Source organism: Labrus bergylta, chromosome 23 (assembly GCF_963930695.1).
Source record: "Labrus bergylta chromosome 23, fLabBer1.1, whole genome shotgun sequence".
Lineage (NCBI taxonomy): Eukaryota > Metazoa > Chordata > Actinopteri > Labriformes > Labridae > Labrus > Labrus bergylta.
Genome location: NC_089217.1, coordinates 15,784,984 through 15,797,671, shown reverse-complemented (window position 1 = coordinate 15,797,671; position 12,688 = coordinate 15,784,984). Strand labels below are relative to the sequence as shown.

General features: G+C 41.5%; 1 protein-coding gene across 4 annotated transcripts in view; it reads right to left on the bottom strand.

Annotated features, from left to right (window-relative positions):
* Positions 1-12,688, bottom strand: part of ano2b (anoctamin 2b) — a 90,432-nt gene that overhangs the window by 23,352 nt on the left and 54,392 nt on the right. For all 4 annotated transcript variants that reach the window (XM_065951423.1, XM_065951424.1, XM_065951425.1 and 1 more), the window contains 6 exons: positions 12,389-12,463; positions 11,955-12,156; positions 9,800-9,911; positions 8,999-9,056; positions 8,812-8,912; positions 3,984-4,126 (listed from right to left, as the gene is read on the bottom strand). In XM_065951423.1, coding sequence (XP_065807495.1) covers positions 3,984-4,126; positions 8,812-8,912; positions 8,999-9,056; positions 9,800-9,911; positions 11,955-12,156; positions 12,389-12,463 — 691 coding nt within the window. The remainder of the gene's footprint in view (positions 1-3,983; positions 4,127-8,811; positions 8,913-8,998; positions 9,057-9,799; positions 9,912-11,954; positions 12,157-12,388; positions 12,464-12,688) is intronic.

Genomic DNA, 12,688 nt, shown 5'->3' with positions numbered 1-12,688 from the left:
ATTCAAACGCTGCAGATGAAGTGTCTTGTTAAGCGTCTTGCCCAAGGACACAGCGGACATGTGGCTGCAGAAGCTAGGGATCGAACTTCCAACCTTCCGGTTGAAAGACGACTGACTCTACCACTAAGCCACAGCCGCCCCAGTAGTTCTGTGTAGTGCAGATCTGACACTGATGTCCCTGATGACTGATAATGGGTTTTTTATTCTGGTTTTCATGATGGTTTTATGGACGTTTTTTAGACATTCTCAGTTTCCTGTTGTTACCTGATGAACTCTTGTTACTTATGTATTTAATGTTGTTCACTGTGTTTGTTGTTTCTATTGCCTGTGTTCTATATGTTTTGTGTTTTTTTTTTTCATATTGTTCTCACTTGGCTGCAAAACAAATTCCCCGTCAAGGACAATCAAGTTGAAAGACAGAAAACAAGATTTGAATTTCTAGACACTAAAGATATACTTTCAGATGCACCTTCATCATACTTAACTGGATGCACATACTGTAAGTCCCTTTTGAGATGAGGAGGGGTCTCTGACTTTAAAAGGCCAGATTTAAGAGCTGGATTTGTGTTCTGAACATTTTTGTCTTCCTGCTTTCTGATTTGAATTAGAAATACACTAGAAAACTCAAAAGTGACCGTACTGACTGTGTTAAATTGAAATAAATGTTTGGGTTTGTTTCATTAGAGGTAGATACCAAAGTGAAACAATAAATAAGTTGTTGGTCTGTTCCATGAATGATATCAAGCCTGATCTGCCAGACGAGGTGGACACGTTGCTGATCCCTGGTCAGTTGGCTTTAAAGACATGAGATAGGTGGAGTTTGTAATGCTTAAACCTTCGTGTTGGGTAGATCAATGAAGGATCATAACAACATCCCCTTGCTTCCTAAGAATGTGCAAAAAGGAAACATGAGAAAGACACGTTGGGTTCGTCTGACTCTGGGTGATGCGCGGCTCAGATTGGAGCAGTGGAACTTTAGCTGTGTGGGAACGGGGATTTCCAGCGAGCCGGAGACTGACGGCTTCACCTCGGGACACCACGCTCAGACAAAGAACGGCAGGGAAGAAAATAAGACAGTGGACCGCGAGCGCTAGAGGGCAAGCTTAGAATAACCTCTCTTTCTATCCCGGGCGGGGTTGATGGGTTCAAGGCTGGTCCAGGCACACACACACACACACACACACACACACACACACACACACACACACACACACACACACACACACACACACACGCCTTAACATGAGCTCCAAGTCTTACCAATACATTTATAGATACACACAGTGATACACGGCTTCACACATATAACAGCTATGCGTGTTTGCAGGTAGAGCGCAGACATTTCTGACATTCTTTCCTGTGCCCTGCAGCCACACCAGCTCAGACACCTTTCTGTTTTTTTCTGCCCCCTCCCACTTCCTTCTGTCCTCTCTTTTATATCACAAGTAAATTATCTAATCACAGCAGAGGTCACAGCATGCTCCTCCTAACACCGTCCTCAACTTCAAAAAAATACAACTGTGGAACATTTAAGGGGCAATTAACTCCCAAACAAATCACATCAAACTGAGGCCCTGTGTCCACAAAGTGTTTTTTGTTTTTTTTCCTGAGGGCTAGGGTCTTCTTTTTTCAATTGTTTTGTATGAGGAGAGAACATTTGCAACAGCAGGCGGCCGTCCGGATCAGCGTCTTTCTTTCAGAGCGCGCCGACTCATTTGCGTGGGCTTTCCGAGCGCTCATGTTGAAAATCTTTCAACCTTTCAAAAAGGCACTTTCAGGTCACCGGCCCCCTTTTCTAAATGAATGATATTCCCCGTATTTTGCCGCATACTGAGGTGTGTCTTGTACCCACGTCCTCTCCGTTCCGTGTCTGCTGGAGTAAAAACATGCAGTACAAAGTGACATGCAGTGCATGTGCTGCAATTTTCAAAAGTAAAGTTCTGACTGAGCAGGTGTTGGTTTGTTATGACTGCAGACTGAGTTTTAATAGTACGGGAGAAACAGCCTACAGCAGTGTGTGTGTGTGTGTGTGTGTGTGTGTGTGAACACCTGTAGCTCTTTACCTGCTTCTTATCTTAACTTTTGACCTCACATGCTGTAAATCAGTCACACTTCAGCACTTCACTGGCTCATCATCGCCTCTCCATCTTTTGGATTATTTAACTTTAGACTGACCTTAACGATGACTTATACTGTGCATTCAAAATGTGAAAGCTTCATTTAACTGTGATTTTTTTATTTATCTCTCACAACCACACCGATCACTTCCCAGCCTGCTGGTCTTTATCAGGATCAAATTCAACCTCTTGATAATAACACTTGATTTACAGTTTTTTTAACAGCATGTATTTGTGCCAACAACAGTAAAGACAGATTTTTAGATCCAGAGCTTGGCCCTGCCATGTTTTCCACAGATGGTTTGAATTGATGAATGTGAAAGTGTAGAAGTAGAGGTGTAGAGGTCTTTCACTACTGTTTTCTTCTCCAGGCAGACCAAGCGTCTGATACAACAAAGGTGTGAGGTCTGGCAGGTTGGACATTAGCCTTTTTTTTTATTCAATAGGTACATATTTGATATCTTCCAACATTAATCAGTTTCATGTCACATTTAGGTAAAGTTTGTTAGAAATGTTCTTCTATAAAAGTGAAACACCACAGTGTAAAAAACTCTATTTCAAGGAAAAGTCCAGCATTCAAAATGTTACTTCAGAGTGCCAGAATTAAAAGTACTGATTAAACAAGTCACTCCAACCTCTCGTCCAATATTACCACATTACAATATCCTCTGATACTATGTGCAATAATAAACTGAACTTTCTTGGTGTAATAACATGATCAACTGTATGTGCCCTGTGTGCATGATCATGTTTATGTCTTTATAACTGTGAATGTTCAGACTACAAAAAAATATATATTAAAACTGTTTTGACAAAAGAATCCACGTTTCATGACATCTCCATAAAATACTCTATATCTCAGTCTGTAAAAGATGAGGAAAATTATTTTTTTGTACTTTTCTAACCAAAAGTCAGTCGATAAGGCAGTGAAGAAAAGAAGAAAAGCATTGCATGTCCTTCCTGTCTCTATGACAACGGCCTGTTGACAACGGCCGCTCTATGACCAACACTGTTACTTTTTACTGTAGCAAAGAGGATGTGGGTTCAGGATACGACCCGAGTGCCGGTGACGTCAACAGTGCCTCTCTGAAAGGTTGAAAGATTTTCAACTTGAGCGCTCGGAGCGGCCACACAAAAAAGGCGGAGCGCTCTGAAAAAAAGACACTGGGCGCTGCGCTTTTCTCCAGGGCAATCACCTGCTGCTAGGTGGACACGGGGACTAAACTTCTGTAAATGTACCTCGTTTCATTTTCCACAGCTGACTAAAAGACATGTTTATTGTAGTTATGTTAGTTCCTCCTGCGGGCTAACAAACACCTACAGGAGCTCGTGTAAAGATGATTGAAACTGAAAGCCCTTCAAAACAAAGTGTCACATGTTCATTACTTACTGGCCTGAGGTTAAATATCAACTGTGTCCATATTTATACTCAGCTGAGATCAAGCACAAAAAAAAAAGAAAAAAAGGGGAAAAACATTGAATCTGTCACTGCATCGCCTGTGTTTATGTGCTTTAGTTTGTGATGGACAAACCTGGGCCTAATGCTCACAGGAAGGGGCGTAAAAAAAAGTCTTAAGTTGTGTGGATGTTATTAGGAAAACACCGTAGTTATGGCTACAAACAAACTCATAAAGTGTTAAAAATAAACACTAACCAATCAGGAGACTCATTCCTCAAGATTACATAACAAACATCAGTGATTTACAGGAGTAACCATTTGACTCCATATCAGTGCCTTAATGGCTTCTATGTGAGGGTATTTTTCTGTGTGTGTGTGTGTGTGTGTGTGTGTGTGTGTGTGTGTGTGTGTGTGTGTGTGTGTGTGTGTGTGTGTGTGTGTGTGTGTGTGTGTGTGTGCAGACTCACTCATCTCCATGTACTCAGGAGTGAGGCCTTCAAAGGGGGCCAGGGCGTAGTCCAGGTTCCACTGTTTTGGAGGCCTCTCGTCCTCGATCTCTGCCTCTGTTGATCCTTTATCCTTTATTGCTCTCACCAACTTTTTCAACTTCCTGTCAGGATGGAGGGAGAGGTGCAGGGGAAGGTGATTAGGGAGAGGGAAAATATTCAACACAAGACTTATTCCTATGGTGTGTGTGTGTGTGTGTGTGTGTTAGAAAAACTGACGAAAACTGTCAAATATATAAAACTGGGTGATTAAATAAAAATCTTCTGACTACTCAGCACTTTTACACTGCAGGTCACACCTACACATTCAGAGTCTGCTGTGTAAAGTGACCATCAGAAGTAACTAATCCCGTTCACACGCCGCAGACGAAGCAGCGGGAGCAACTTGGGGTTAAGTGTCTTGCCCAAGGACACATCGGACATGTGGCTGCAGGAGCTGGGGATCGAACCCTCAACCCTCCGGTAGAGAGATGACTGACTCTACCATGAACAAAGAGTTTGAGGGCCAGATTGAGAAGATTGAAAAGAAGATTCAAATATATAAATAAAGCAACAACAAAAAAGCAGCCTACCTTAAAAACAACCCTCCTAAAGAAATACTATCATTTTCAACTCTACAAGAAATTATGCTCAAAAAGCCAAAGTGCATAAAAACTCAGAGAATTTAAACTTTTATCTCAACAATTTGACCTGAGAATAAAAAGGAGGAAAGGTTTCTGCTCTTTTTTTCATGCCTGGCCTAAAGCAGCATATTCCCTTGTTGAAAGACGAAGCCAATGCTGAGGTGCAAACGCCTGCAGTTCCTTCTGTGTCCACTTGAGGCTGCGAATTCCCCTCAAGTCAACTATACACCCATAAAATGCCCGTTCTGACTGAAGGAAGAAACACTTTTACAGCCTGGTTAAAAAAAACACAAGTGGTCTGAATAGCTCATTTATTTATCAGGACACACTGTGGGGCTGATTGTTTTCTTACAATTCATCTGTATTGATTTTATTACTGATAAGAGTTATTCATAAAAAGGAGTGTCGCTGATCTGAGTCTGAAACTTCTTGTTAACTGTTTTCTGAGAAAACATTTTTGCCGTATGCCTTTAAGGCAGCTTGAGAGAAACAGGAGGATAGAGTGGAACACACACTGTTACCCCTAGTCCAAACCAGCACCCCAATATTTGAAGCAGTTTTAACAGAAAGTAAACTCCATAATCAACAAGATGGGCTCCTTTGATCAGGACAGGTTAAAAATGTATTTAAATTGATTTTATCAGCGGTAAAATTCTGTACTTGGAGATATAACTTCAGCTGGAGGTCAGAATGTCAAATCCTGATTCCATGAAAAAGAGACGTGTTTCCCAGACTTCTTTTAAATCCAAGGAAGTCCAGTGTTTGTGAATATGAAGCACGCTGCTGCTGGTGTATAGCGTGTGAACTCGCTAAACTCTCCCCTGGAACAAAAGACACTGACACAGTTCCTGCTTGTGAATTAAACCACACAGCATTTACACGGGTGTACAGTAATGCTTAACTGTTGAACAAATTGCAAACGGACTGAACCCGCAGCCAGGAGCTGACTGTGTTCAAAGAAACCTAGAGGACTCCAAAGACAGCAGGTTGGCATCAAACTGAAGCTGTGATGCTGACAAAGTGCTGCTGGGAAACACAGCGTGAGAGCACTCAGCGCCAAGTAGGTACACACAGTGTTATGTGTGTGTGTGTGTGTTTGCCTTTGTGAAAATAGTTTGCAGCCAGCGTATGTGCATGAACTTATATCTGCACATGTGCTTTCATACCTGTTGCGTGCCTTTATGCACAGTGTGTGTGTACGTGTCAGATGATGCATGAACGACTGTTGGACGGGCCTAACATACCTGACAGTGTGTGGCAATGTGCATGAAGTCAGCTTGTAAAACTCTCATAAAGCAGCTAAATGCTTGACTGCATTATTTAAACACACACACACACACACACACACACACACACACACACACACACACACACACACACACACACACACACACACACACACACACACACACACACACACAGTAGAGTTACAGAGGGTCACAAACATTCAATAAAACAGTGAAAGCATTAACGTTTACTGTTCTTTACACACAGAATCATGTACACACGCTTTCCCCACACACACAGTCATGTTTCTGTTGTTGGTCTGTAAAGAGATCACAGGTCCTTGATGGCAGTCAGGACTCTTACTTCCTGTTTGGCGTCTGTTCTTAGTTCCTTCACCCCTTGTTCCCTTTCTCTCCTGTTGTAGCAACAGCATTGTTTCACTGTGAGGTTTCATATCTGCTGGAAAATCCAAAGCATCCCTCAATAATGTCACCAGACTTTTCACTGGGCAAGGAGCCAATTCCTTAAAAAAAAAAACATTTCAGCTTTATTTAGTTTGTTATTTTATTGAATCTGCATTTGATTGACATTTTTGTTTATGTGCTAGTTAGCTGTTTGTCTTAAACTGAACATCTGACAAGGCCTAGATGTTTTTACAAGATCTGGTGTTTTAAAGGGTGATTACTCCAAATAAGACACTAAGGGTGCAGCTGGTGGATACCTGATGTATGAAAGAGGGAAACACATAACTGTTTTCATTTTGAAGCACCTCTTGGATGTGTTTTTATTCATCTGTTTCAGTATTGTCATGCCCCCTAGAGGTGAAAACACTTACTACATCAATAAATAATGTGTGGAGTTGAGGAGTATTGAGGAGTATTCTTTTCTTGATTGGAAGAAATCGATCACGATGCACTTCTGATCAAATGTTGTTTGTGTTTTTGTGTCTGTACAGATATGACACTTCTGACCCCCTTGGACACTACTGCCTTAAGTATACAACTGTTTATTTATTTGCAAAAGAAAAAGACTAGAAGTAAAAAAATATAGCTAGTAGCAGTTTTGCAGTGATTAATTACATCATCCTCCCACAGCACCTACTCTTTTCACCTCATGCAGTGTCTCTATGTCTCCCTCTGTGGCACCCTGGGTAGAAATATATAATCTCTTGTATACACACAAACTGGTGACCCATTTCTAGGTCTGCACGCTTTGAAGTTCCCATCTCAAACCTCACTACGTCACAATGAGTTGACAGGACTCTCCTGTCCTGAGGACTCCTCTGAATCTGAGCTAAAACACACCCTTCTTTAATAATCCAAAAGGGCCGGGATGGTGTGTGTGTGTGTGCCAGTCACCCGTGCAGGAGCTCAGAATGACGCTGCAGTGAAGCCTCCACAGACATTGACACATTCAACCTCAGTCCTCTGAGGGATTCAAGCAGCGCCCGGGAGCGTTTATGTAAGTTAACAGTCTAAAGGATTTACCTCAAATGCATCATTATTTAAAAATGTGTATAAACCCACTTTGTCTTGCTAACAAAACTCTGTGTTAAGACATATCAGGTCATGTGACCATATCAATCTCTCAAACCTCTGGGGAGCCTTTAGGATCAGACAGCATATTTTAAAACCTATTAAAAGTTCCAAGATTTTGCCTTCACTCAGCAGCTCCAGGAATTCCTCATAAAACTTCTCTGGCCCGCAGTATAGGACTTTGGATTTAATGGTTGGGCTCTCAGGTGTCGAAGCTTTTTAGTGGATGAATGTGAAGCAGATGAGATGGAGGTATGTAGATGATGTGAGGCTTTTTTCGCTGATCCCTCAGGACATCCTGCAGAAAGCGCTGCAGCTTGATGAGAGACACTAGACAGCTCGGGAGGGGTCAAGCCGTGCTCACAGCAGCAGTGAGAGTTTTGACCTGCAATCAGGTGAAGCGCCTCTGTTGTGTGACAGTTGTTAGAAACAGAGCTCGACCTCTGACCTTTGGGATTTGCATGTAAAAGTGGAGCTGTTGCACAAGATGAGTTGCCACTGTACAGACACGGGAGGAATGTTACAAAAAGGGGAGAGGGAATGTTGTGAGAGCCTGTGAGTAAGCTTGTGCGTCAGCTATTGTGCGTTTAGCTTGTAGACTAGAAACCATGGAGGTAGTCTCGAGCCCCTTTTCAGGCTGCTTTTTCACAGAAGTGCTGTGACTAAGATCAACCGTCATCACGTCTTTGTACATTCATATTGATTCCACGACCTAATGGGGATTCCTTGGGTTTTGTATTCAGCCTCAAGTGGACACTCGTGGGCACTTCCACATTGGCGTAATTTTTCATCACGGGAGGTTGCTGCTTGGTTTCGCTGTGTTCAGACCAAGAGCAAAGTCAATTTCCAACTTGAGCTTTCTTTTTGCAACAAATAGAGCACAGGATCGTTTGGACACCATCGTGTCTCCTTTCACAGCCTCAACACACAAGTCATTTCAGTCCACAGCCTTCCCCCCCAGAAACTGGATTTTATTGTTGCTTCCAGCTACGGCAAGTTTGGCCAGTGCACACTTTGTCTAGGTTAGGCTCAGCTAAACAGATAAAGCTGTGTTTTTATTACCAACGACTGGATCAAAAAGGGTTCAGAGAATAACGACATCATGATGTAGATTTGTGAAAAAAAGTGAAAAATTCCTGCTTTGTCAAGACTGTTCCCATGACAACAAGGAAACAACTTTAAAATACAGTTTTTAATGGAATCAGAAAAAGAATGTCAGGAGAATCTTCATCCCTTTTTTTGGTTTGCTTTTTTATTTTATCGGTAATGCAAGTCAATGGCGCTTCAGACGGTATATGAAACATCCCCCCTTCTTTTACTTAATTAGACAACTGTGTAACTTGCTCTTCTGCATCCAAAATCTTGACACTTCATACCAAGAAAAAAATAAAATAGTCTACTTACGGGATGCCGATCTCAAAGATGTTGTTCTGGATCAGCTGCTTCCCCAGCATGATGATGCTGAGCTGAATGCACAACTCAATGAGGCAGCCTCCTGGAGCACACTGAGGGAGACACACACTCCTTTTTTATACACTTCATTCATCATCAACCAAATAAAAACACGAGTATGAAACGTTGTAAAACGAACCTCTTCCATCCGATAGTCGTTGAAAACATAAACGTAATTTCCTGGTCGACCGGCAAACCTGAGAAAAACAAGAAGCCTGGGTTAAGACTGTACGGGTTCTTAAGGATTCAACAGGCAGCCATTCGTCTCTTAAAGAAAAAGAAAACACTTGTGTTGTCATTGTAATTTGCTGTGGAAGCTCAAGTTAACATCTTTTCACAGGACTTTACAGTCGACACCGATAACTGCCTGTAACTTCCGGGAACTGCCGTAGATTGTCAGTATCAAGGTGAGAAAGCCAGGATGATCACATGAACTAAACAGAGTCTTGTTAATTAATGCACTGCTGCTGTTTAAAGAAACAACAAATGTCCAAATTTTGAGATTTTTCCTTTTTCTTGCACTATGGCAACAAAACAAACCCTCACAATTCAGCAATTTAAATACAAATTGTGTAGCATGAAAAACATTGTGGTTTTGGTTTGGTATGTTTTGACCGTGTTGGAATGTGAATTTTGGAATTGTATTACCAGTGATAAATATTTACCAGTGACCCTTTTTATGTTGACTCAGCACTTTTTTCTAATGGAAGCTGCTCAGATCCTCAATCATAGATCACTGCTGTTGATCGAATGCTGCTGTATTCAGAGTCTCTTACATTTCACCGTGTTAGCTTCTTAAATGTATTTTGTCTTATGTCTATTTTCTGTCCTGTGATGCCTTGCTGTGAAAATAATCGCCCTTCGGGGGACAAATAAAGTTTGAAATATATTGTCACAAATAATGCTTTTAAACGCGGCTGTTTGCGTGTGCTGCTCTTACCGTCCCTTAAAGAAAGCCACGTAAAAGATGGGTGCGTATGCGTTCACGAACTTGAGCAGGAAGGCTTTCAGGATAAGGCGCTCCTCAAAGTTGGTCTCAGTTTTAGGAATCTCTGTAAAATCAGGGAGAGGGAGTCAATGTCAGAAAAGCATGGGATTGTTTTTGGAGACTTAACTAAAAACACTTCAAGACAAAAAAGTGAACATGCTGGGGGGGAAATGTCATGAATGTGCAGGATATAGGGTTTGATTATGTTGTATCATTATGTTGTAAAAGAAAAAAAAAAATGGTGTTTCAGTCGGTCTGACTGTTGAACTGGAATTAGAGCATGATCAGTGTGCTGGAAGTAGGTTAAAACGCCCCTCTCACATGGCACAGCCTCACTCTCTCCTTCCTCTTTTCTCACTTTTTTTTTTCCTTTTCATTCTTGTTCTTCTGTTTTTCTGCGGTTTTGAATATGAATGTTAATGTGTTTGAAACCTCCAAGGACGACTGATGGGACGACTGGAGCATGAAAACATCAAAGTTTCATCAAACGGTCCACAAAGAGGCAGACTGACTCTCTCCTGGCTCTCACACACTCAGAGAGGCAGAATAATAACGTCTGACCATGTCGACTGTGATCACGAGGTGGAGAGAGGTGGCATGTTTCTGTTAGCGGTTTAGATATGTGTCATCATCACAAACAGTTTAATTAGTAAGAATGAGAGAGCAAAAAACAGGCTGGACGGATAAACTTGATTTCTTAAAGTAAATCGGTAACATCTGAGTTATTGCAGGAATGCTGTTTTGAGGAACATTTGAGTGCAGGTGGAGGAATTTGAAAACTACGTCAGGATTGAATGCTCACAAAAATAGGCAGAAAAATGCTTTAGGTCATTTTAAAGTGATAATAAATGTGAATAATATGTTAAAAGTATGATTTAAATAAGTCAAAGAGAAAAAGTAAGCTGAGTCTCTTATATCATAATCATAAACAGTTGGAGATTTAAAGGTCACATATTACACAAAATCCTCTTCCCCATGTTTCTCTAACTCTAACATGTGTCTCTAGTCTGTCTACAAACCCCCCAATGATGGCTAAAGTCCATCCTCTCCGTCTTCTGCCTGCTCCACTTTTCAGAAAATGTGTGCTCAAACAGGCCGTTTGGAGATTTTCTGTTTATGACATCACAAAGGGCAGTAACCCCTCCCCCAGGTGGGTGACACTCCCACAGCTAGGTGTTTGTTCTGCCCTCTGAGTCTGCCTTCTCACCATAAACAATAGGACATGGACATGGCAACCCATCCAAGCCCTTCCAGAGAGGGGGCGTGGTCAGACACAGCTCATTTACATTTAAAGGTACAGACACAGAAACAGCCTGTTCTGAGCAGGGCTGAAATAGAGGGGTTTATAGACATGATCAAATACAGGATCAGAAACTTCACAGACATGTTTTGGGGAGCTCTGAGACTTATTTACACTGACTGAAGAGGAGGAGAATATGTGACCTTTAATTTAAGATTTGTTTTCAGAACAAATGTTGATCTAAAAATGTGAATAAGCTCAATCATGTCTGCCATGTTTCAACCTAACCTTAAATAAATGAATGCATGTTTGGGTTATGTTTTTAGTAATGTGCACATGTTTTATCTAGTAAGGCTGTGTGCATATTTAATTTTTATTGCTGTATATCTCATGAAATATTTTCTTATAAAAGTGAAAGTTCTATATATTGTTCTGCAAGGTGCTGTTGTTTTTACATATAAGAAAGTTTGTTTCCAAAGCCACAAGATGTCAGCTCATCTTATCTGTAGCCAAAACTCTGAAATCAGGTGAAACAGCAAGTATTGCTTAGTTCAATGGCTGAAAACAATCTGGGCACCACCTCCTCTAACTTCACTAAATCAACACTTGTATCTTCCATTCACCCGTCAGTGGTTCTAACCAACACAAGATCAGTATTGTTATTCTCATCCTTCAATTTAAAAAAGTAAACAAATATGCCTCTACTAAGTCAGAAAGCATTTCTCTTAATGTTTCAAAGAATGCCTGTCCAGAAAGTCACTCGTCTTTGTTCAGCCTATTTGTCTTCTCAGTTTTTTCCCGTTCTAGAAGTTTTCCTGCATTCGATATCAAAGCCACAACATTGTAAGACGCCGTGTTTCTATGTACCAAGCTCAGTCAGCCATAGAGCTACGGCTCCGTAGATTTCGTCCAGGATCAGAATCACCACGAGGTTGATGATGACTGCGGTGGCTGTCACCGTCACTCGGACATTGGACTTGGTCTCGGGGTCGGGGCTCATTGCCATCAGGGCTGACACTGTGATGCGGTAGATGATGACGCCGAGAACAGCTGAAAACGTCAAGCCGAACTGGGAACAGAAAATGAAAGATAAGACATATTCCAACCATTACTTAACCATGTCAGTGTAATGCAGCAAAGACAGTAGTGTTAATATTTCATTAATACATTAATGGAGGTCAGATATTTACTCATTCATGCACATTAGCTGCCTCATATGTTTATTTATCCACACATGAATTGTAAATGTATGATCCCAACTGGACCCAACCGGAGCATTGACCTGATTTTGATGTACTCACCATAAAGAGGATAGAGGAAACATTGATGCAGTATCCAGGAAGACGATCTTTCCAGGTCAACTTCTCTATGGCGGCCTGACAGGAAGGACAGGAAGCACGGGGGGACCAGAGGAGGAAAAGAGACAGAAAGTTGGCCGTCGCTCAAACAATAGTCAACGGTTCATCATGGTTCATCATCACTTGGTTGGGAAGTTTGTGATGCGAAACATACTGTACTGTGTAGCAGGCGCGTACAGTATTAACATGGTTTCAGGAGTCAATAAAAAGAGATGTTTTTCTACAATGTTCTGATATGAAGAA